Raw genomic sequence first — 24,019 nt, forward strand, 5'->3', positions numbered from 1 at the left:
TTTGCAAAAATTTCAAGCTCAAAGTCATCGCGGGGGATTTTGAAATTCTCCAAGAATCAGAAAAGTAAATCACGCACGGTATTTATGAGCAATGGATTACTCTCGAGGATCCTGGCAACCTGTGGCGAATTCTTGATGATTCTTCTGCTATTTTTCTCGCAGCTCCCACGGTTGATCCTTGCGTGAAGAAATATTGCGGCGTCGGCAGAGAATGCGAGCAATCGGCGAACAATACCGTGGCCACGTGTGTCTGCACGCGAAAATGCCCGCGAAGGCATCGACCGGTTTGCGCGAGCAACGGAAAGATTTATGCCAATCACTGCGAGCTGCATAGAGCCGCCTGCCACGCTGGATCATCGTTGACCCGAAGCAGACTGATGAGATGCCTACATCATGGTAAAATCTCGAGGGCACAAAAATGAGCCAATTTTTTTAAATGAATACTTTAATTTTAGTAGTATCCTGGATTTTAGTTCTTACATCGAATCCGTAGCTAAGTCATCGATGACCCTCGTGGTAGTCAACGTCATCGCCTCTTTCCTTTCTCATTCCTAAAAATTGAAAATATATGTAAAATTAGATAATTAACACGTTTCCTATCGTTCAGCGATTTTTAAACTTGCTGGCACACAGAGACCTGGCAGTGGACGTGTTAAAATAAAAAAAGTATTTTAACAAATAATTCTGCAGGAATTTCGACTATAAGAATCGTTTCCGCTGTTCTGCTTTCAATTACGAGCCTCTTATCACTGCCTGATCACTGTTGTACACGTTTGAATGAATTAAACGGTTCGAAGCGTTCTGCAGCCTTAATACCCGGCTGTCTTTTAATCCCTAACAGACATCGAGAATGCACACGTTCGTAGAACTTTACACGTGGAGGGAACATCCTCCAAGACAGGGAAGACGATTACCTATCCTAGGTTTAGAAACCGGAAGAAGACAAATTTAAGGGATAACTTGATACCAGAGAAAAATAATTCTGATACGAAAGAGTGCTCGAATCAGGAATACGAAATAATGAAGGTATGTTAATCGCTATTCATCTGACTGACAGATTAAAAATATTTCTATTCGCAGGATAATTTGTTACTTTACAATCATGCAAGACTGATGGCCCAGGACAACCATAGTAAAGAATACCTCGTCAGTATAATGTTCTCTCACTACGATCAAAATAACAATGGGAATCTGGAACGCGAAGAATTGGAACAGGTAATCATTTTGCTTTTGTTTTAATATTTTTCAATCCATATAGAATAAATTGTACGATGAACATGGAACTTTAGATAGCAGAGAACGAAGATTTAGAAGAATTGTGCAAGGGATGTAATTTAGGTCACATGATCAATTACGACGATACCGATGGTGATGGGAAACTGAATGTGAATGAATTTTATATGGCGTTCAGCAAACTTTACAGTAAGTAAAATTTGAAAATTGAGAACCTTCAACCATGGTCCATTAAAATCTGCAAAATGGCGTTAATGATGAAAAATGAGTTGAAACATCGTAATCGTTTTTTAGGTGTCTCGGTCGTGTCCCTCGATAAATCTCTGGAGGTGAATCACATTTCTGCGAGGGTGGGCGATAACGTTGAAATCAAGTGCGATGTCACCGGTACACCACCACCGCCATTAGTGTGGCGACGCAACGAGGCCGATTTGGAGATCTTAAACGAGCCCGAGGTGCTATCTAAAAACCGATTACTTCAGAGAACGTCAACAGGCATTAAACTTTCGCTGTAACGCCGGTCACGGACCGAAACGTTGCTACTGTGTGCGATAATTGTATATACGGGGACCCCTTCGACCAGCAATACAGCGAGAGCTTACTCTTAGTCTATACATACAGGGTGTTCGACAACAGGTGTGCAAAATAGCGTTTGCGCCTTTGTTTTCCAGTAATTAACGTTTAAAAATTCGAGTAAAAAGCGCCTGAAACCTGCAACCCGCCCAGCGCCGACGATTGAACGTCAGGTCAGCAGGGGAAGGTACAGTCATAACCAAGAATCGTTGAATAGTAGAAATTTACCTCGTGCTATTCTGTTTCTCGGTACTGCAGCATTCGGCTTTCTCTTCTTGGTTATGACTGTACCGGCCCCTGCAGACCTGACGTTCAGACGTCGGTGCTAGGCGGGTTGCAGGTTTCAGGCGCTTGTTACTCGAATTTTTAAACGTTAATTACTGGAAAGCAAAGCCGCAAACGCTATTTCGTTATTCTTGATTTTTGTCTTATTTTGATCCCTAGAATCACCCCTTACAATTTTGCCCACCTGTTGTCGAACACCCATATAGCAGTAAAATCGTAAATGAGTCAAATTGCTTCGCTCCGGCAATCTAGTGTTAAAGATCAATAACACCTTTTTTCTTCTGATAGATAAGAGTGTTCAACGACGGTAGCCTGTACTTGACGAAGGTGCAGCTGATACACGCCGGAAACTACACCTGCCACGCGGTCAGGAACCAGGATGTCGTTCAGACGCACGTGTTAACCATTCACAGTAAGCTGTCGAAAAATGACAAGAAAATTTCATGTAGGGTGATTCTCTCGCTGGTGTACTCAAAGGAAATTCCGCCACACCAATATGAATGGACCCAAACCCTTTCCTTGGGCTTCGGTCCATTCATACTGATGTGGCAGCAATTCCTTTGAGTACACTAACGAGAGAATCACCCTGTAAATTATCAACCAAGAACAAGTCATCTTAAAACAGAATATTAACAAGTCCAAATGGTTCATAGCTGTCCCAGAGGTAAAAGTAACGCCGCAATTTCAAGCGAAACGCTTGAAAGAAGAAGCTAGTATAAAGTGTCACGTAACTGGTGAACCTCTTCCACGAGTAGAGTGGTTGAAGAACGATGAACCATTGAACCACGATCAACCAGACAAATATGATCTAATTGGAAACGGTACTAAACTGATGATTAAGAACGTGGACTATGCTGATACAGGAGCATACATGTGCCAAGCTAGCAGTATAGGTGGTGTGACCAGGGACATCAGCAGTTTGGTTGTCCAGGATCAACCTACACCGAGTGAGTCATCTGTAATGAATATTCAGAAATTTCTGTTAATAATAACCACAATTGTTATTCGTTTAGCGACTGAGAACGAAGAACGGAGATTTTTTTCTTTCCACAAATGGGGCATTTTAGTCTACGAACCGTCCACTTGTAGACTGCGACACGAGATTCGGTCTACGGATGTTATTCCTGGCACTCAGGTAAATTTGTTGGTGAATTTATCAATAATGTTATCCTAACAGCCTCGATATTTTCTTTTTCAGGAATACGTATGCGGGATTAAGAATGTGCCTTGTTCCTGGGGACGTGCGATCAACGTTGCGAATCGGTACGTGTACGTCAGTCAGCCACAAAAGGATCGTGTACTTGTTATCAGCGAAACCCAAATGGTTATAGTCGATGTAAGTAAAGAGTTATCCGGATTTCTTGGTGTTATATTCTGAAAAATTAACGCTCTTTATTAGGTGGTGCCAACAGATAAAAATCCTGTCCAACTTTGGTACGTACCTTCCCTGGATCAAGTGTGGGTGTTAAATTGGCGAAGCGAAGAAGACACCGGTGTGAAAACGGTGCAAGTGATCGAGGATGCATCTCAAAAGAAGAAGCATCGAGCCATTCGACCCGAACCCATTGACGCACAGTTTGATATCATTCAAAATATTTATATCCCTGAACCACAAGTGATTATCATAATTTCTTTTTAATTAGTAATTTTACAAAGATTAGAGTGCTTTATTTCTCTTCTTTTCTGTCCAGGATATTGATAGTACGTTCAAATACGGTTACGTGAGTCACACGAATCAACGGAATATGTATAAACTCGATCTGAAGAATATGAAGTACACCCGCAGTGCTGATTTAAGTTCTTACGATTGCGTTCCGGCGAACGTTCAATTCTCGATACTTTGTGAGTAATTTCTTTCTGACTAGCCAACGAATTTATAAATATTTGCATTGTCTTTCAGACGGATTTGTAATAATTGAATGCCAAGAACCAATCACTAATCGACCAACTGGTCAATTGCTGTTAGATTACCTCACCGATACAGTTCTTGTTCACAAACCTAATCTCTTAGGAAGACCAACAATTTCACCTGACTCTCGACACCTTGTCACCTTGGACAAACAAGAGACTGGTGTAACTCTTGTTGTGCAAGAAATATCATGTAATTATAGATTATATTTTTTATACTGCCACCGATGATTCCTATGGTAATTAATATTTTACTCCACAATTAATTCTCCTTCTAGCTAACGGTTTAAAATTTGCATTCGACGTGAAAACTACATTGAACATCAGTGATATCGCGCTCTATCCATCCCAGACCACCCATGGGTATGACATTTACGCGTCATCGATTGACAAAGAGGATATCCTTTTCCTAGATCTATCCACTGGTAACGGAATAATTCAAAGACACAGCGTTCTCTATCTTTCAGCAATTAACCGACTAATTTCGCTTTTCTGATTCCAGGTAAAGTGGAAATGATAACGGGAGTAGGCAAAGCTACACCGCCTAACTTAACGAAATGGGGAAATCCGAACAGACCAATCGTCCAGAGCGGTATATTTGGTAAATACATGGTCAGTCCATCGAGCGACGCGTTATTCGTTTTGAATGGAGAAACACGAACGATAAACTGCGAAATCGGGGGCTTAGTGAATCCTGGAGCAGTGGTATGGTTCACAGTGTCTTTACATTGAACGACAGACATTTTTGCAACGATAATAAAGAAATAGCAAAGAACGGGAGACATATTTGGTAACGCGTATGAATGATTATCATTGTTCGAACGAGAAGATAGAGAATAAACCGTAGTTGTCTTTTTTTTTTTTCTAAGTTCGAAGAAAGAAAAGGGTTGAAAGAAATTTCGGGAAAAAATATATTCTAACACCGAGAACATACCATTATTTGAGGTTATTCGTTAAAATCTTTAAAGATATTCCGTGTATCGCTCTTCGACAATTATTAATGGCGTATTTTTGACACCATCGAGCGAGTAAACGTTTTCATTGTTACATACGAATATTTATCGTAAAACATTTATCGATAAGGTTTTTAATGTACATACCAAAGATAGTCTTTTACATATATATTTAATGTACCTAATCATTACCCTATCGGTGGCCTTAGTTTCCTTCAATTTTGCATATCTCTCAGATCTTTGTACCTGTACAAAGTTCTCTTTCCCGAATCAAATTTCTATGGCTATAAACGAAAAAAAAAAAAAAAAAAACATATACAATTGTACTCTTCTTAATAGTAATTAGAATAATTGTCACTTCTTATCCAGTACGGGGCTGTAAATTAAAACGATTTTTTCCAAGTATTTAAACAGTTCAAAGAAATTTAATATTTTTCTTTTCTTTTATTTGCAACGACATATTTAGAACTTTTTTTTTTTTCTTCTCAAACGATATCAAGAGTCAATAACATATTACACTTATGATTAGCTAATTAGAAAACGAAAAATTACGCGATTCGATTGAACACAAATATCGTATAGTACAGTTATCTCTTTCTTTTTCTTTGCTAATGAATTGTCCTTAACGAAAACATTGAAACAGTTTTGTTTTACAACAACAATTTTTACAATAGTTGGTACGACAAAGATACATAATATAGTTATCAGGCCATAAATAGCACTCAGGCAACAGGTATGATGATCGTGTACTATAATGCATGCGTGTGTGCCGTGGGTATGCGTGTGAATGCGAACGTATTTAACAATTAAATGAAATATATCTTGTAATAAAAATTACAACAAAACTAATTTAATAAATAATCTGCAAATACAACGTTTTTCTTCTTGCTACAATGTACATGCAGATTACAAACATCTTAGCAGTCTTGTATCCGTTCGGGGTAAAAACAAACTGATGTTACAGTAAATAGTTACACTCCATCGTTAACGATCATATTTTTAAGTGTCTTCTAGTCATAACGTTCGATTTTATTCACTAATAAATTACGTCTGTTCAAAATCTTGAAATCTACGTTTAATCACCTACTGTACAAACTCGACGTACGTTTACGTACTATCTGGTATAAATACATTTTTAATCGCTTCCACCAGATTACATTAATCGTACCCCACACACATCTGTTGTTTCCTTTTTTTTTTTTTTACTTTTTTGTTCACATTGAACGTCATCGACGATCTAATTACGGAAGAATAATGCATCTTCCGTAGAAAACGGTTTTCATTCGTAATTGTTATTTCGACAGTCAACGAAATTTACACGCGCGTACCACGCACGCTGCACCACCTATAGAATGTTTATTGGAAATTGAAAAAATAGAAAGGAATCAGAAAATATAAGGAAGAAATAGAGATAGACCACGAGCGGATTATTAAGAAAAATAGATGATGAGATTTGTGAGCAGTTCCCCCCACGTACAGTCTGATGTAGTTCGATCAACATACAAACACAACACTGTGAAAATCTCTCCGTTGACTCCCTGCACCTTGTTCGATTATTTGATCTTTCTGGGTCACTGGTATCACCTGTTCGCCAACTTCTTTGTTTTAGTACTGGTTATATATTACACGGTTTTAAATTGGTCCCTTGCCGACTGTAAAAAAGTATATAAGCGTTGCTAAAATCTTCGTCCTGAGGTTTTTGTCTGCTTGTAATCTCATCATTGTAGTAATACCACACGTCGGTGCGAGGATTTTTCGCGTACGCCGTGTAGTGTCCAGCTGATACACCTATAATATAATTAACGACGTACAAAATTACTATTTTATCCCTTTCAAATGTAACTTCTATGAATAAAATAATATATACCTCCAAAATGACAAACGCACGCATACAAATCGTACAAGTGCTGACCTACGCTCAGACCAACCAAAGGGAATGTTACTTTATCGTCTAATTTCATGCTAGCACATTCATAAAACACAAATCTGTAAATTTATATAAAACAAAACTGTGTTACATTCTGAGAAAAGTAATTTTCTTTAAATAATCATACGATTAAAAGTAGACGTACCGTTTCAAATATACTATGAGGAACTTGGGATATCTATGAACCGTGAGTGTTTTTGTAGCACATTGATTTCGCTCGCACTTTGGACAAAACCAAGGATTATGTTCATCTAACGTTTCGCTAAAAACGTATGTGTATATATATATTTATATATACGTATATAAATTCATTTACAAGTTAATTATATAAAATTTACCTCTGACTAAATGCCTGAAGACAGTCGTACAAAGACAGAGGATGATGAGGCCTCTGTTTACTAACGCTGATGTGATCAATGGGAGGTGCAATTTTAGGAACGTGTTCCGTATAACGCACAGCTAAAGTATCACCAGTATGCAAGATTACCACGCCTGATTCGGGTACGCTACAGCCCGTACAGTGTGCGGTATATATACAACGAGAACAATGATGACCCTTTTATTCCAGAATTATTATACGATTAATCATTAACAATCTACAAAGAAAAAAAGATCATTCACATTAATATTCTTACCTGTCCCGTAACAAAATGAAGGGTGTAATTTCCTTCTTGCGGTACGTTTCTTTTTACAATATCGTATAAGTCTTTAGCGTTTACTCTTGAAGGTAATTTTACTAAATGTGGATAACCGAACAGTTTTGTTCCTTTACGATTGTTCGTCGTTTCGTTAGTCGTATCCTGTCGCAAAACCAATGGAACATTTAAAATCCTAATCGCAGGTCGACCAGTTTGATCTATTTTAACAAAGGACGATGCGGTCATGTACGTTGAACACACCGAACACATTTGAGGTTCCGTTTGATTCTTGAAGTAATTCTGTTAAGTTGAAATATAAAATAACGATTTAGAGTTATTATATGCACGAAGAAATGTCACGTTTTACAATAAAATATCAGTTTATAGAAAAGCGATTAAATTAAGCACAGTAATGTATAATATAGTACCCTCAGTATACAGCAGCCTCAGATTAGTCTGAATTGAGTTCCAGAACATAAACTGTCTGGCTTGCGGATTGTACTCAAATAGCGAATCGTACGGGTTTCCATCTTTTCGTTCCAAAACGCCTCTACTTCAACCGAAGCTTCCTGGGCTAATTGATAACGCAAAGCTATTTCTGGTTCCCGTACCTACCCATTACGGTACCGTCCGGCTAGAACGTTTAGCGATTTAACCTCAGACCTTCCCGAGGTGAAACGGTGGTAACCTATGTACCTCGCTTGTACACCCCTACCGCTAGATTGAAGCTGCCGTTTTCATCATTGGGTTTTCATAATTATATAAGAACAATAACAGAGAGAGTTAAAACTTTAAATAAAGACTTTTAATAATTTAATATTCTATATTGCTTTTAACGATGTACCATTAAAATACTAATTTTAAGAAATATAAAATGATATTTACCTCGATACAAGTATCACATATAACAAAGTTGCAGCTGTTCCCGCTGTGCCTCTTTAAACCTCCATCCAATTCCTCGAGACAAATCATGCACTGGATTTCCTCTCCGGTAACTGCACATTTCTGACAGTTATCGGTGTCCATTACACGATCTCCACCACCGTCTGGCACTGAAGTGTACGCGTCAGGAGGTTCCGTGAGTTCAAAGGCGTATATAGATCGATTCGTATCATTGATGTGTCTCAACAGTGTATTGTCATCCTTAAATTTAAAACCTTGGTGTACAATCCAACTGTGATATTTCCGTCTAGTGCGATAAGCTACAGCAAGCAAGATACATAATTCTCAATACCTACGGTGCAAGGGTAAAAATAATATAGTCGACGAGTGATGGCCAAAGTGTGCCAATAACAGACAAATAAATAATAAAAAAAATAAAAAAATGAAAGGTAAAAGATAGAAACGTGCAGGAACATGAAACTGAGTCTGTATGATGGAATGTAGCCTCGTAACTAAACTTTGCGCTACGAGAGTGTTCTTCCACAACGTTTGCTCTTGGAGGGCAGTATCAACGATTACCGAGACTACTCGATAAGCCGTCTTCTTCACCCTCCGTAACTTTTTTTTTTAATTAGAACCCACGCACCGTGTTTTTTTTTCATATCAAATGAAGTAGAATTTAATTATATTCCTACTAGAAACAAAGGATGACACACTTAAAATTTTACATTACATTATTATGTATGTACCTATTAGATCTACTAAATTTTTCAATTAGCGATTGAACTGAAAACGTGCATTACTAAAGAATCGACTATCACATATTTTATGACAGACTAACGTTTATATGCTTACCAAAATCTTTGATATATGATTTTCTAAAACTTCAGCAAGTGCAATGTTTGCTATTGCAATGTTTTCTTTGCCAAGTATTTTTAACAACTCCTCCTTTAATTTTCCAATGCGCGACTGCTTGTTTAATGAAACAACGCACCTTATAGGTTGATCACCGTTCGCAGGAACATACGTAACGTTTAATTGCCTCTCCATTGCGTGAGGTAACGGCACTGATAAATACATAAAAGGTTCGTAGGTAACGGAAACGTGTTTGCAAACCGCGCAAACAACCTAAAACAGAAACGACGTGAATTTTGAATTTATATTATAAAAGGTTAAACAATGAAAGTTTAAAAATCTATATGTATCAGCAGAATGAGACCTGATTCTTATACTTCTCGAAACAAGAAGGTACAGCTACTGAATATTATTATAGGAGACATTTTACGGTAAGAACCAATGATTAATTGTTACCCCAACGTACAGTCTCCATAAAATGTAAAATCTATAAGACGCGATAGGTCTTTACCTTGCTTTTAAACTGACCCTGAAAAGTATCGACAATAATACTCCTATTAGACCTCAAATGCTTCGCCCAATGTTTATCTGCCTCAATTTCATCTTGCGCTGCAATAGCGCCATTTCCAAAACTCTGTGAAATTCTTGTACATTGTGAACTAATACTTCCCTGACCGTCGCGTTTATGATTTTTCTCTTGATCGTCGAGCCTCATACGTTTTACGTTACATTTTTCTAAACCATTATCATATTCTATGTCAGAACCGCTCGATACGTAATCCACACCACAATTGACCTTTTGAATGTTAACTTCTTTTATTCTTTTGACGCTAATACTTTTATTGTCAAAATCATGATTCTCCATTAAATTTGAATTGTCCAAAGGCATACGTCGGACATTATCTTTCGGAAATTTTTGGGAATCATAGTGAATCTCGTTGTTACATTCTTGTTGTGTCACTAAGAAATTTGCGTTACTAGTTTTCGCTTCTTTATGAATATCATAAAGACCATGATACTTCGGAACGTTTTTCGAAAGTTCGATTAGAGTATCCAGCCTTAAAGAGGGCGATACTTCGCTTTCCTTTTCATCAACTTTATTATGGATAAAAGTGTTTGTTTTCTCTTCGATGACTTCGTCAGAATCAAGTGTTTCTTCATCCTCATCGCCATCGTTCAAAGGTGACTCTCGTGGCGAATTCATAATACTATCTATTTCACCGATCGGTGAACCTAAATCTGAGAAATAAAATAACATTTTATGAAGATTTTACGCTTCATCGATCTACGCTTAAATTTTAATAAATCTCTTTACCTCTTGGTGAACCAGCCATTGTAACATTCGGACTATTTGGACATTCTGGCGATGGTAAGCAATCATACATTTCTAACAGATCTGTGTTACAATTCGAATTGCTATTGGCAGTGACTGAGGACACAGTTTTCCCATTTGAATTTTCAATTGAATTAATCGAATTGGCAGTGGTTGTAGACGATGGAGTTTGACAATTTTTTGTATATTTTGCTGTATTCATTTGTTCGTGTAAAGAATCCAATAAAAGCGCAAGAAATTCTTGACAATCATGCTGTTGATTGTTATTATTCTCACTGATTATTAAGATCTTTTAGTAATAATTTTTAATGAATTATGCAAGTTTACCTGTCTATAATCTTTAAATTGCGAGTGATATGCCCCTAAAGTTTGCTTAAACTCGGTTGGCCTTAGTACGCTGTATCTACCGGACCACATTTTGCCAAGTAGTACACTGAAGTGTGCCATCAATGAACCAGGAGGAGGTAGTTTCTCCCCTTTTTGCTGCAAGTCTAAAAAATGTCGCAGGACAGGTGGGGTTGCAGTTAAACATTGCAAACCAGCAGCCATAAAGCAAGTGTTACCCAAATTACGAAGACCGCACACTCCAGCGCGTAAAACTACATCTTCTATCAAAATGAATAGAAATAAATAATATTAGCTGCTCCATAATTTTGGCAATTCAATTTATTCAAAATATAACATCTGAGCTCACCCATTGGAGAATCATCTTGAGAATCTCCACCTTCTGAAAACAAATTATTTAGGGCTGGAGTACCAGGAGGTAAAAATGGACCATGCTCTATGCCAGTTCCACTATCACTGATAGGATCTGCACCGACATCTGTAAAATCATTTAAACCAGGTGGTGGTGGAAGTGGAATGGCATAATCTGACGTAGAACTATTTGCTTCGGTCCTATGATAAAATTTATTAAACTGTATTAACAATATAAATCATTATGCATAGTAGTTAATGAATTTTTATAAATGACATTGACCCTACCATGTGTCTTCTATGCCCATGTTAACTTCAGATGAAAGTAATTTATCCTCTTGAAGAGTAAGAGTATGATCTAAAGAAGATGTTAACGGACTAAGGCCAGTGGAATCTAACACCTCTGATATCTCTGCAACCTCAGGCAGGTAAAAAATTTCAGACGATCCGATCATTGAAATATCTTCTACTTCTGAGACATCCACCTTATTGTCCATTCAGATAATAAAATACCAAATACCACCTAAAAGTACAAATCTACAATAAATATAGAGGTTCTTTTTTATTAGAACATTAAGATCAATAACGAATAAGTGTAAAAAATATATGTACGGTGGAGAGAAAAATTACAATTAAAAATTTTGAAAACATTGTTTAAACTAAATAAAATGATCAAATGGTCAAATAACTTTGAAATCATTCTAACCTAAGATGTCGGGAACGATTACCGCGAATTCTTCGATGTCCTATTCTTATAAGGTGGTCAAATCTTGGAGAAATAATTATTATTGGTATGTAGATTTTGTTGCTTTTCGAGAATATGATTATAGTATATTGGCTGATACACTGATCAATATGGAAGAAACTGAATTCTGTAGTCTATATAAAAGTACAACTAGACCTTGCCCACTCAAATGGTAATCATCCTGCAACGTTGCAATAACATAAATTGAACATAAGTTTTCACATAAAAGTACACTACTTTGTGTTTAACGTATGTATGTAGATGAATAAAAAAACAATATTGGCTTACTTTAGAGAAAGATCCACTTTCTTCTTTGTGGAATATCTATACCGCCATTGCAATAAACGGCATGGTCAATGGATGCGCTAGGAAAGGAAGATTCGCCTATGGCGCCTCAGGAAGTCGGCATATTTTTCAATTTGGAATGTATACTTCACGAAAGAGCGTGCTTTCTAGACGACGAGTTTTCGTTCATTTTGCGCATACTGTCTCTGATCGGTTCTACACATTCTGTAATCAAAGGCAACACGCAAGCGCTCTTACGATTTTTCTGGCGCCAAGCATGTATACCCGGTGATCTTTTATTAGCATACTCTCCTACATTATCGCTTTTTATCCTATATTCTTATCCTCTATTCATATATTTTTGCCCACTATGTATATGACCATGAAGTCAGAAAAAGACAGTAAAGGGGCACTCCATTAATGATGAAGAACATTCAGAACTTAGCTGAGATGCGCAAAACAAGCACGTTCAGCGCTACCAGAGGAAAGGTAAAAATGTTCACGTATGGTGAAACTCGGACCATAAAAATTACTAGAGTCTCGTAAGGCGATGCAAGCATCGAGGCTGAACTCCGAATTCCGTATCGGTAAAACAGTCCATGTTTGAGAAACTGATTCAAACGCCACCTCAGTTATTGCATCCAACTAACGGCATACTATATTACATGTATGCTACGATAGCTTTCCCGCTGAAAACCGATCGGCACTTCGGCACCGCTCGGCATGGTTCGGCATTACTAAAAACATTCAATAATGTTTAGAAACTTAACGATATAAAAGAGAAAATACTTCAGATTCTGCTGTTTCGCAAAAATTTTCAACTCGCGTACTTTTGAAGAAAACGCCGAATTAATATTAAAGATCAGAACTTTAACACCAAAATGACCGTTAAAATAATAAATACAAATATTATATATTCCCTCGATAAATTGTTCTTAAAAAATAGGACACAGATAATAATTATTGATGTGTTTAAAACTCTTTTATTTCGAAGCTAGTTAAAATACTTTAACATGTGTAACATACATTTAAATAAATATGGGCTATTAAAATGGATCGTGAACAAATTTGATATGTGCGGTTGGGTGAATCAGATCGCATAAATATTTTTGATTTCAAACATGAGTAATCATAGAATCGATTAAAAAAGAAAACAATTAGTGTCTATAAACTTCAACGTCACACGAACAGACTTTTCTCACAGCAAGTACATTGGTTATCTATTTTACAATTATCCATATGTAACATTGTAATTTATAATTAACAACTGACTATTTTATCTTAAAAATTTCGTTCAGTTTTGTGTTCATATAAAAATTTGTAACACGATGACGTGTACGGCTCTTTCTCAGCAACTTAACGAAGGTCACTTGTTATAAATTTTACGAGTGAAAGAAAATTTACATAATGCTTTCTCTCTGTAATTTTAATTACAATTTCATATGTAGAATGATGTATATATATAAATGTTTGTGTATTCGTCATCGTGTATTTTTCGTGATAACAGAAGGAATGTAACTAGTAACTAGTAACTCTTTAACATTAATACTGTAAATCTGATTGCTTGTTCAGATAAGGAACAAAACTCGTTTGAATAAGTGTTAACGCAATCAACATAGGCCTTACAAAGTGGTACTACTTTTTGAACGTCAGAACAATTGGATTTTTTTTATTTAACAAAAATGCGTACAACAATTTCATTTGTTTCCTTCTAACGTTAATGACTTTAGCATACAATATATAATTTATTCCTACATATTTTCATAAATATAATTATGATTAACGTTTAATGAGTTTTCTAAATCTTTGTTATCTAGAGCTTCTCATACATGAGCAGCTTTAAATATTGCAACAATACTTCTATCAAAATCATAAGAATTGTTATATTAGCGTCGAACAATTTTTTAATTTTTCATTATTAAACTATTATACTCAATGGCATTACCAATACGGCAAGATTTAAATATTAAAATTTTACTGACACTAATGAATCACGCGAAATATTTAAAAATCAATATCTTTACTACTGCCTATGCCACTGAACTGTTCTTGTGTCGTAATAAACCGAAATCTAAATAATTCTAGTGTATGCATAAATCAAACGATTTATAAAATTGCATTCTCAGTCTGATCAACTATAAGTTATATGTTTGACTGATGTATATCATAAATTTATCATACACGCTACTACAATCAATCTTGTTAACAACCAATTTACGATTTGAGAATAGAATAAAAAGCTTACATTTCCTATGTGAAAAATTCATAATGGACCATGAAGAATATCATTTGTAAATCTGAAGGCGACGATATACAATGTATACATTCGCATACGTATTATGTTTGATATTCTTCATTTAACCCAGTAATAACTACACACGTGTAAATACAATGTACACCTATCTACAAATAACACTCTATTCAATTACATAGTGTCGCTATGCTCCTTGTAAATCTTGTACCCTCTTACACGAGGGCAGTTCGATATTTTTAGCTTTGAAAAATAAATCTTGATCTCCAAAGTTTCTTGCTTTCCACATCATTGTATCCCCTAAAGATTAAAGAGTAAAACGTACTTCTTCATTTATTTTTAAAAGCAATATGTAATCTACACCTGACGATTTATATACGGACATATGGATGAATTAATTGAACGAGATACTTACTATAACTTTTCTCCCTAAAACAGGCGTGTCTCAAGTTATTCAGGTACTCTTCTTCGACAGAAATTTCTAGCCTACGTAAACTGCCTTGATATTCGGTATGAAAGTTTTCTTTGACATAGTATGGCACCTTTAATCCTTGAGTTGTTCTCAGGACAGAATATTTTCTGCGCACAAATTAAAATGTGCATACAATCATTTTCACAAAAAATCATGTACTATCTTTAAAATCGTTAAGATAGTGGAGATAACAGTGAAGAAATATAAAGTATAAGCAGTAGAATTGAAATATCCCACAATAGTACCGATTAAAAACTAATTTATTCGCCCTTAATATTTGTCGTAAATTGTAAATACACTTACGCGTTCGAATGCAAGCTATATACAGGATCTGATATAAAGAAACTGCTCATCATAGTTAATAATATTAATAATAAAACAGGCAACATCTGAAGGAATGTGGTATATCCATTTGTTTGCTAAAAATTAAAATTTTTTTAGAAATTTATAATATACTAAAAACAATCATTTATTTTCATACCTGTGAATGAGCATGTTGAGCTTGCGCATCAGCCTGTCTTGCCCATCTTCCAGAACGTCTTGTGTAGAATTCTTGTTGTGGAAATCCACCTCCAAAGAACATGTTAAACAATTCTTCTGCTGTAATGTCAGCTGTAAGAAATTATGTTTACCATTTTATGTTAGTAATTACTGATAAAAATTCACAGCATTAGATAAATATAATGAAAAAGTAGATATATTTTAAAAGTACTTTCAAATCCTCTTGTGTAATTGTAATGTGCATGATTTTGTCTAGTTTGAACATTCTGCATTCTTTCTTCTTCAGGACCATACATATCATATTGTTTTCTCTTTTCCACATCAGTAAGAATAGCAACAGCATTTCCAATAGCTGCATGTAAAATACATTATATTCATCATAACAAATTCATTATGAATAAAACACCATGCATTATTTACCTTTGAAAGCTTCAGCAGCACCCGGTGCTTTATTTTTATCTGGATGTAATTGGAGTGCTAGCTTTTTATACGCTTTCTTAATATCACTATCAGTTGCTTCTTTGGTTACCCCTAATATTTCATAATAATCCTTGCATTTTTTAATCCTAAAATCAAACAAATGATATTTACAGTAATCACTTAACTTTAAATATAATCCTATTAAAAGATTCATAGTACAGACACTAACAGAAAATGCAATGGTTTATTTAATTAATAACAGGAAAAGTACATTCTAATTCTTATTTTATATGTATACCTCTTAACATATTCAAGTTGTTCCTTTGAATATTCAATAGAAGTTTGAGTATGTGTGGCTTCTTTAGTTGTTGTTTGACGTTTTCTGACAGTAGGTTCAGACTCAGACTTTTGATTTTGTTTCGATAGCATTGTTATTTTTGCTAATACATCTGTGAATATATGTCCATTTATGTCAACATGTTCTTTGTTGAATACAATTAAACAGTTTCTTCTAACAATATAATTCAATAATATATTATGAAATGTTTAAAAAACAACATACAAGCAACAAATTTAGTTTCTCTATCATTAGAAAAACCATGCTTAACGTAATTTGTTAAAAAATTAATAACGTTGCTGTATAACATGGCTTTATTAATTGAATGTAAATACAACAGGTGCGTTTATTACAAAATAATGGTATCAATAAATTAACAATTAAATTATATATAATACGAAAGATAAGTGAAATGTAAGTAACATTTTGTAAAAACAGTGACGTGTATTTTACGTTAATTTACCTTCTGCTTTTTTCGTCGGATAAAGTTTCTGTGCTTTACGTACAAATTTTTCAGCCTCTTCATACTTCTTTTCTCGCAGATACCTTTCTGCGAGTTCCATACACCGTTCTGCTTCATCTTTATTGCTATCCATAGTTTCTGTTAAAAATTCAATTAAAGCTTATCTTAACGCAATGACGGGGCAGAATAGTAAATAAATTCAATCACAAAATTAAGCCTCCGCCATAGCAATTTAATAAGTTGCGTCATGAACGTACAACGATATAAGAGTAAAGCATTTTACTACCTGATAATAAAACCCTATTGGAGGCGCTGTTTGCAGCAGGCTGAACATTACCTCTTTCATGCTCTTTTATTTATTATATTTACAAATTAAACAATTTAAACATTTGTTGGTATGAAATGGTATGAAATAACTAAATAAATTAAGCAATAGTAGTACAAAATAGTTTTTAAACAAACAGAAAAATTTATCATCATTAGTACCAGACAACATATATTTGAACAAAGAAAAACTATTTATACACAGATTTGTGAAACATTGTCAATACATACAGCGGTATGATATTTGTCTTAAAAATTGTTTGATGGTGTATACCTGAAGTTGTTTTGTTTATTGTACAAAAGGTATTTATTTGCAATCATATTACTAAGTGTTAACCTTTTGAATATATTGTTGTTTATATTCTTGTATAATAAAATTAGCAAAGCAATGGCAAGTGAAGAGGGAAATCGTAATGCAGCATTGCAATCTTTGGATGAAAGTGGTCAATCCGTAACTAGTACCTCACAGCATGCAGGGAATAGCAGAGAATCAACTACTGCCAGACCTCAAGAACAGAGCAGTCGGCAAAATAATCTTCAAAGAATACAACAAAGGAAACAACAAATGCTAAATTTGCCCCAGATGAAAAAGATATTAAAGATTGCCACTTATAGCGCGTGCAAAGCCGAAGATTGCAAATGTATCGGATGGAAAAATTCTCAACTGTTAACCAAATCTCCCAAAAATGAATCGCAGCAGCCTGTGATAAATTTCTTTGATCCTTGCAAAAGTTGCACCCATGTTTTAGAAAATCATGTTTCGCATTTAACTAATCAGTCAGAGGAAGAAATTAATAAATTGTTATGCATGGTTATAGATGCTGACAACATTTTTCTAGGATTACAGAAAGAAGAAGATCCTGATACAAAGAAAGTTTATTTCTATCTGTATAAGCTCCTAAGAAAGTGCATACAGTCTATGAGTAAACCGACGATAGAAGGTCCTTTAGGGCAACCACCTTTTGAAAGACCTAGCATAGCAAAAGCAGTAATGAACTTTGTTGCATACAAGTATGGTCATTTGCCCCAAAGAGATATGCAAGCAATGTGCGATATGGCAAAAATGTTCTTACATTGTTTGAACCATTGGAACTTTGATCCACTTAGCGCTAGAAGAGGCACAATTAGCCCAGAAGAAGCTCCTGCATATAAAATTAATCATACTAGATGGTTAGTGTTCTGTCATATACCAGCATTCTGTGACTCATTGCCTCATTATGATACATCCTTAGTTTTTGGCCGAACATTTGTTCAAGCTGTTTTTAAGCCAGTTTCCAGGCAATTATTAGACAAATGTCACAGTGAAAGAGATAAATTAGCACCAGAAAAAAGGGTGATAGTCTTAACACATTTCCCTAAGTATGTAAAAAACCTATTAACTTTGATTTAGTTTACCTTGTTCGTTAATAAATAAAGCTTTTATTTAATTTAAGATTTCTCTCCATGTTGGAAGCAGAGATTTATGCTGATAATTCACCAATTTGGGATCCTGATTTCAAACAGGTACCTCTTACCTATTTACAAACTGCATTGGAATCAAAGGCAAATCAAGGGAGAAAAACAGGTGAATTTGAGAAAGTCATGGTTCCACCAAATGATAAAGATAATTATACAACGATTAATATAAGTCCTGGTATGAAGAAAATTCACGAGAAAAGATCTCATTCCGAGGGACGTTCGGAGGTAAAACGAAGAAAGAATGAGGAAATGTTTGAGGATTTGCCAGAAGAAACTGTTGCTGAAATTGTAGCAACCATCAATGATCCTAATTACATGTGCGGACCTGATGCAGTATTCCCGCCGAATGTTCCAAGGGACGAAACGGCAAAGATCGAAGAAAGTAGAAAAATTATAGAATTTCACGTTGTTGGAAATAGTTTAACACAGCCAGTTTCTAAACAGACAATGCTCTGGTTAATTGGGTTGCATAATGTTTTCAGTCATCAGTTACCAAGAATGCCAAAAGAGTATATATCTCAATTAGTTTTCGATCCGTAAGTACAATAAATAATAATCGAAAAAATTCATTTATCCTTTAAAATGATTCTTAACTAGCAAGAATGTTTCGCTTATAGAAAGCACAAAACTTTGGCTCTAATAAAAGACGGACGACCAATTGGTGGTATCTGTTTTCGAATGTTCTCTACACAGGGTTTTACAGAGATAGTATTTTGTGCCGTTACGAGTCAAGAACAAGTCAAAGGCTATGGCACCCATCTAATGAACATGCTTAAAGATTATCACATAAAGAACAACATATTACATTTCCTCACGTTCGCAGACGAATTTGCAATTGGATACTTTAAGAAGCAAGGTTTTAGTAAAGATATTAAATTACCCCGATCAATGTATCAAGGGTATATTAAAGATTATGAAGGCGCGACGTTAATGCATTGTGAATTAAATGCAAAAATTGTATACACCGAGTTTACGGCGGTTATACGGAAGCAGAAAGAAATTATTAAAAAATTGATTCATCAAAGACAGCAGGAAATACAAAAAGTTCATCCTGGTTTAACGTGTTTCAAAGAAGGTGTCAGAGGCATTCCAGTAGAATCTATACCCGGTATTCGTGAAACTGGTTGGAAAAGTTACGCTCAAACAAGAACAAGAGGAGTAGCTAAAGGTACTCAAGGGCCAGAGCCAATGGAAGCGTGTTTAGATATCACTGATTCTTTATATAATGCTTTGAAGAATGTTTTAAATAGCGTGAAGAATCACAGTACAGCATGGCCGTTTTTAAAACCTGTAGATAAGAATGATGTCCCAGATTATTACGATCATATTAAATATCCAATGGGTTAGTATAATAGTGAATTTTAAAACATAATAATATAGAATGAAAGAAAACATAAATTTATATTTTTTTTAGATCTCAAAACTATGACCGACCGACTAAAAGCTCGATACTACGTTACAAGAAGATTATTTATTGCAGATATGACTCGAATTTTTACTAATTGTCGTTTGTATAATAGCCCCGATACCGAATATTATCGATGCGCTAATGCTTTAGAAAAATACTTTCAAACAAGAATGAAAGAGATTGGTCTTTGGGACAAGTAAAACTTGTTGCACGAAAATAGATCATTTGATTAAATTAAATATTTTATACTTGTACATTCATTTGTAAATAAAAACCTTCGGTATAAACCTTCGGAAAAAAAATCATTCAAGAAATATTTATCTATACGTATAATGTATACTGTTATGTAAAATATAGGTAAAAATGTTTACTTTTAATTTCATAATTTTTTATGTACTTAACGTTTAATTTTTTATAATTCTTGACCCTTCCCCCCTGCGCTACGAAACGGCTGAAAATAGGATATACAGTAAATTAAAACAGCAAACTAGGTACTTAATTTCACGGCCTAATTATAAGGATTAGTCGAACAGTTAATTAAGGAATGTAATACACCAATTATAATGAGACTCTGCATAGTGGTCATTCTATGGAACAGTGAATCTTTAAAATGCGTTAATTCTGGGAGACTTGAATTAAAATTTCTCTGCTCTGTAAATATAGCAGTAACGTTAACTAAGATAATTTGAATTATAAAAAGACAAAATTAATAAAATGTTAAAGTAGCTTTTAAATATTTTGTTTAAACTGCATCATTTATATTATCTTCTATAAAAATCTTCAGATTTTAAATTAAACTTCATTTTAGATTAAAATATCAAACAAGATTTTACATCGATCCACTTTAAATATTACAAAACATTTTAATAGATTTAACTGGAAACAAGTTACGTATATACACATATGTTTATGCGATACAATATTATTTCTCCGTATAGGCTTTTTATCATCTTATAAAATAAATTATATTCCGTAATTTTTACAATTTACATTCGGTAAACTCTCAGGAAGTTAATTTTCACTTTCTTTAATGAGCAGGATATACTCATATTTAAATACAAATAGGATACTCTGCAGTCTAGATCACATTCACAGTTAAAGGTATTCAACACAGTCGGAGACAAAGAAACACTTTATATGCTCTACTTAATATAAACTCTATCTGTAATTTAATAACATTCTCTTAATTGGCATATGTTACAAACCAATTAAATTCACATAAGCATTTGTCCTTATTACCGTGTTAGATGTAGTAATGCAGCTGTTACATAGGCTCAATGTTCTTTATACAATAATTAATACAATTATAATTACTTCAGTTTCAAAACGTGACTCCCTTTACCTAAATTTCGTATTACCGATAAAATAAATATTGTAAATAATTATAATTTTCATAGGTTCAAAAAGAAAATCAGTGCATGCTTGTTTAATATTACAAAGTTTGAAAAAATTGAAAAATATAATGATATCTTATATTAATTATGTAATGTACCAATTAATCGAGATGGAAAAAACTGTTAAAAGCACAGGTACAAATGTTCAGAGGTAGCTAAAGAGGGGGAGTCAATATAAAGCAGCTCCATTCTTCTGGAGGAACAATATTAAAGAAGTCAATGCACTATCAAGACTGTGCAAAATCTAGTCAGATAAATAAACGAATTTAATATTTATTTTTATCGTACGAGAAGAAGTAAAATAATTATCAGCGATTTAAAATGTGCGACGACGACGTAGCAGCCTTAGTAGTTGACAATGGATCGGGAATGTGCAAGGCAGGATTTGCAGGAGACGATGCCCCACGTGCTGTGTTTCCTTCAATCGTTGGGAGACCTAGATACCAGGTAAAATAAACTTTATTTTATAATCCCTTTACTCAGAATAACGGTTGTTCTTTTTATAATTTAAAAATATAAAATTAAACAATTTCATAGGGGATCATGGTCGGGATGGGACAAAAAGATAGTTACGTAGGAGATGAAGCGCAAAGTAAAAGGGGTGTTTTAACGGTTAAATATCCTATTGAACATGGGATCGTAACGAATTGGGACGACATGGAAAAGATCTGGCACCACACTTTCTATAACGAGCTGAGAATCGCGCCGGAAGAACATCCGGTCCTTTTAACCGAGGCTCCTCTGAATCCTAAAGCTAACAGGGAAAAGATGACACAAATAATGTTTGAAACTTTTAATTCTCCAGCGATGTATGTTGCTATACAAGCTGTTTTATCGCTTTACGCTTCGGGACGCACTACAGGCATTGTATTAGATAGCGGCGACGGAGTTTCGCACACGGTGCCGATTTATGAGGGTACGTGTTTTATTGAATACCTATGTATCTATCACTTAAATCGATTAAAATTTTATTTCGCAATATAATACTTAAAAAAAATATATGTACCGTTGATATTTCAAAAAATGTTTTCCACGATATATTCTGATAAAATTTTGTCACATTTAAAAAAAAAAAGAAAAAAAGCAGCTCTGTCTGAAATGCAATCACATTGTTATTTTCCAATTTGCAGAATCGTCCAACATTTTTAAAAATGTTTACACAGTATCGTTAACATTTAATTTTAGGAACGATATAATTAAAAAATAGTTATCAAAAAATTTATCGACACATGTATTTTATAATCGAAAATCCTATTTGATTCAGGATATGCCTTGCCACACGCAATCCTGCGTATGGACTTGGCCGGTCGCGATTTAACCGACTACCTTATGAAGATCTTAACCGAAAGAGGGTATTCCTTTACCACGACCGCCGAGCGTGAAATCGTTCGAGATATTAAGGAAAAACTGTGCTACGTTGCTTTAGATTTTCAACAGGAAATGGCTACGGCTGCCGGTTCAAGTGCTCTCGAAAAGAGTTACGAATTACCAGACGGTCAGGTAATTAGAATTACATGCTATCCAACATTTCTCTTATCGATATATGCATTTTAACAATTGAGAAAAAAGAAATAATACTAGCATGTTGAAAAGAAAGATGAATTAATAATTGATTGTAGGTAATCACCATCGGAAACGAACGCTTCCGGTGCCCGGAAGCGATGTTCCAACCAAGTTTCCTAGGCATGGAATCATGCGGGATACACGAGACAACGTACAATTCGATCATGAAATGCGACGTTGATATTCGTAAGGATTTGTATGCGAACTCAGTTTTATCAGGCGGTACGACCATGTATCCAGGTATCGCGGATAGGATGCAAAAGGAAATAACGGCACTGGCTCCGTCCACGATGAAGATCAAGATAATCGCGCCACCGGAAAGGAAATACTCCGTTTGGATCGGTGGCTCGATCTTGGCTAGCTTGAGCACCTTCCAACAAATGTGGATTTCGAAGCAAGAATACGATGAATCGGGACCGTCTATTGTGCATAGAAAGTGTTTCTAAGTTTCTTTGTATTTTTTTTTCGTTTTGTTTTTTTTTTTTTTTCGGATAAAAAAAGAAATTTCACTACATTCCGTTAAAAAATTATCAGTTAATATTATATCGCGATGAAATATTTGTTTCGTATACAAAATTATATATTCGAACGCGTAACGTAACACTTATTTGAAAAATTTCGATCTTTTATAATAGGATGATTAATCTTTAACATTTCGTCGAGATATTTCTTTGTACGAAATAATCCTATATTTTATTCGATATCACTTAATTCTAAATTGTAACTTCCATTAGATACAGATCATTTCATAAGTTATCAATGGATCTTTTTGTTGTTAATCTTTGTTCTTAAATTACTTATTTATTTATTTATTTAATTTTTTTGTTATCTTAACTTAAGCTTCGCTCGTGGATATTTTTTTTTTTTTTTTTTTTCCAACTATTCTGACAATCGAAATATGTACTAATGTAGATCGATTGAACGCTTATACTGTTACTATTATGTGTTTACAAATAGATTTATACTTCCTTGAAAATGATCCATCACTTACGGAACAACCTGTATACATAATAATAATAACGCATGTACTATATTATGTAGTATAATATTTATATATCATACTCAACGTAATAAATATATTTCGCAAAATACCCACATACGTACGTTTACACTCA

The 24,019-nt window shown here is 34.6% G+C and overlaps 5 protein-coding genes across 10 annotated transcripts in view; 3 read left to right on the plus strand and 2 right to left on the minus strand.

Annotated features, from left to right (window-relative positions):
- Window positions 1-5,275, plus strand: part of Fstl5 (follistatin-like 5) — a 62,910-nt gene extending 57,635 nt beyond the window's left edge. For 2 of the 3 annotated variants that reach the window (XM_076692100.1, XM_034330990.2), the window contains exons 4-17: window positions 163-396; window positions 842-1,026; window positions 1,081-1,215; window positions 1,290-1,422; window positions 1,528-1,688; window positions 2,380-2,503; window positions 2,745-3,038; window positions 3,105-3,226; window positions 3,290-3,427; window positions 3,491-3,706; window positions 3,783-3,933; window positions 3,992-4,192; window positions 4,278-4,424; window positions 4,502-5,275. In XM_076692100.1, coding sequence (XP_076548215.1) covers window positions 163-396; window positions 842-1,026; window positions 1,081-1,215; window positions 1,290-1,422; window positions 1,528-1,688; window positions 2,380-2,503; window positions 2,745-3,038; window positions 3,105-3,226; window positions 3,290-3,427; window positions 3,491-3,706; window positions 3,783-3,933; window positions 3,992-4,192; window positions 4,278-4,424; window positions 4,502-4,731 — 2,471 coding nt within the window. In that variant the 3' untranslated portion in view covers window positions 4,732-5,275. The remainder of the gene's footprint in view (window positions 1-162; window positions 397-841; window positions 1,027-1,080; window positions 1,216-1,289; window positions 1,423-1,527; window positions 1,689-2,379; window positions 2,504-2,744; window positions 3,039-3,104; window positions 3,227-3,289; window positions 3,428-3,490; window positions 3,707-3,782; window positions 3,934-3,991; window positions 4,193-4,277; window positions 4,425-4,501) is intronic. The other variant, XM_034330991.2, reaches the window with a different exon arrangement.
- Window positions 5,276-6,134: 859 nt separating this feature from the next.
- Window positions 6,135-12,477, minus strand: LOC117607366 (uncharacterized). Of its 3 annotated transcripts, XM_034330984.2 has the most exons (14): window positions 12,317-12,477; window positions 11,990-12,209; window positions 11,572-11,806; window positions 11,282-11,484; window positions 10,915-11,195; window positions 10,570-10,840; window positions 9,766-10,493; window positions 9,255-9,527; window positions 8,403-8,660; window positions 7,515-7,817; window positions 7,218-7,435; window positions 7,025-7,141; window positions 6,820-6,938; window positions 6,135-6,740 (listed from the first exon to the last, which is right to left on the minus strand). In XM_034330984.2, the coding sequence occupies exons 3-14, from the start codon at window positions 11,778-11,780 to the stop codon at window positions 6,568-6,570; spliced, it is 3,153 nt and encodes a 1,050-aa protein (XP_034186875.2). In that variant the 5' UTR covers window positions 11,781-11,806; window positions 11,990-12,209; window positions 12,317-12,477; the 3' UTR covers window positions 6,135-6,567. The 3 variants fall into 3 exon arrangements, with proteins under 3 accessions (XP_034186875.2, XP_034186877.2, XP_034186878.2); XM_034330986.2 differs by lacking the exon at window positions 11,990-12,209 and having other exon boundaries at window positions 12,317-12,465; XM_034330987.2 differs by lacking the exon at window positions 6,135-6,740 and having other exon boundaries at window positions 6,814-6,938; window positions 7,025-7,101.
- An 809-nt stretch (window positions 12,478-13,286) lies between these two features.
- On the minus strand, window positions 13,287-17,024 carry LOC117607280 (dnaJ homolog subfamily B member 12). The gene is made up of 8 exons (XM_034330812.2): window positions 16,758-17,024; window positions 16,256-16,406; window positions 15,958-16,103; window positions 15,749-15,889; window positions 15,518-15,648; window positions 15,340-15,455; window positions 14,980-15,143; window positions 13,287-14,864 (listed from the first exon to the last, which is right to left on the minus strand). Exons 1-8 carry the CDS (start codon window positions 16,888-16,890, stop codon window positions 14,752-14,754), a joined length of 1,095 nt encoding a protein of 364 aa, XP_034186703.1. The 5' UTR covers window positions 16,891-17,024; the 3' UTR covers window positions 13,287-14,751.
- Window positions 17,025-17,160: 136 nt separating this feature from the next.
- On the plus strand, window positions 17,161-20,637 carry Gcn5 (Gcn5 acetyltransferase). Of its 2 annotated transcripts, XM_034330810.2 has the most exons (5): window positions 17,161-17,384; window positions 17,463-18,440; window positions 18,515-19,075; window positions 19,157-19,881; window positions 19,954-20,636. In XM_034330810.2, the coding sequence occupies exons 2-5, from the start codon at window positions 17,470-17,472 to the stop codon at window positions 20,145-20,147; spliced, it is 2,451 nt and encodes an 816-aa protein (XP_034186701.2). In that variant the 5' UTR covers window positions 17,161-17,384; window positions 17,463-17,469; the 3' UTR covers window positions 20,148-20,636. The 2 variants fall into 2 exon arrangements, with proteins under 2 accessions (XP_034186701.2, XP_076548100.1); XM_076691985.1 differs by lacking the exon at window positions 17,161-17,384 and having other exon boundaries at window positions 17,467-18,440; window positions 19,954-20,637.
- Window positions 20,638-21,197: 560 nt separating this feature from the next.
- Window positions 21,198-23,445, plus strand: LOC117607384 (actin, clone 403). The gene is made up of 4 exons (XM_034331023.2): window positions 21,198-21,788; window positions 21,879-22,257; window positions 22,606-22,841; window positions 22,961-23,445. Exons 1-4 carry the CDS (start codon window positions 21,663-21,665, stop codon window positions 23,348-23,350), a joined length of 1,131 nt encoding a protein of 376 aa, XP_034186914.1. The 5' UTR covers window positions 21,198-21,662; the 3' UTR covers window positions 23,351-23,445.
- Window positions 23,446-24,019: the final 574 nt, after the last annotated feature.

Source organism: Osmia lignaria, chromosome 14, assembly GCF_051020975.1.
Source record: "Osmia lignaria lignaria isolate PbOS001 chromosome 14, iyOsmLign1, whole genome shotgun sequence".
In the NCBI taxonomy this organism is placed as follows: Eukaryota; Metazoa; Arthropoda; class Insecta; order Hymenoptera; family Megachilidae; genus Osmia; species Osmia lignaria.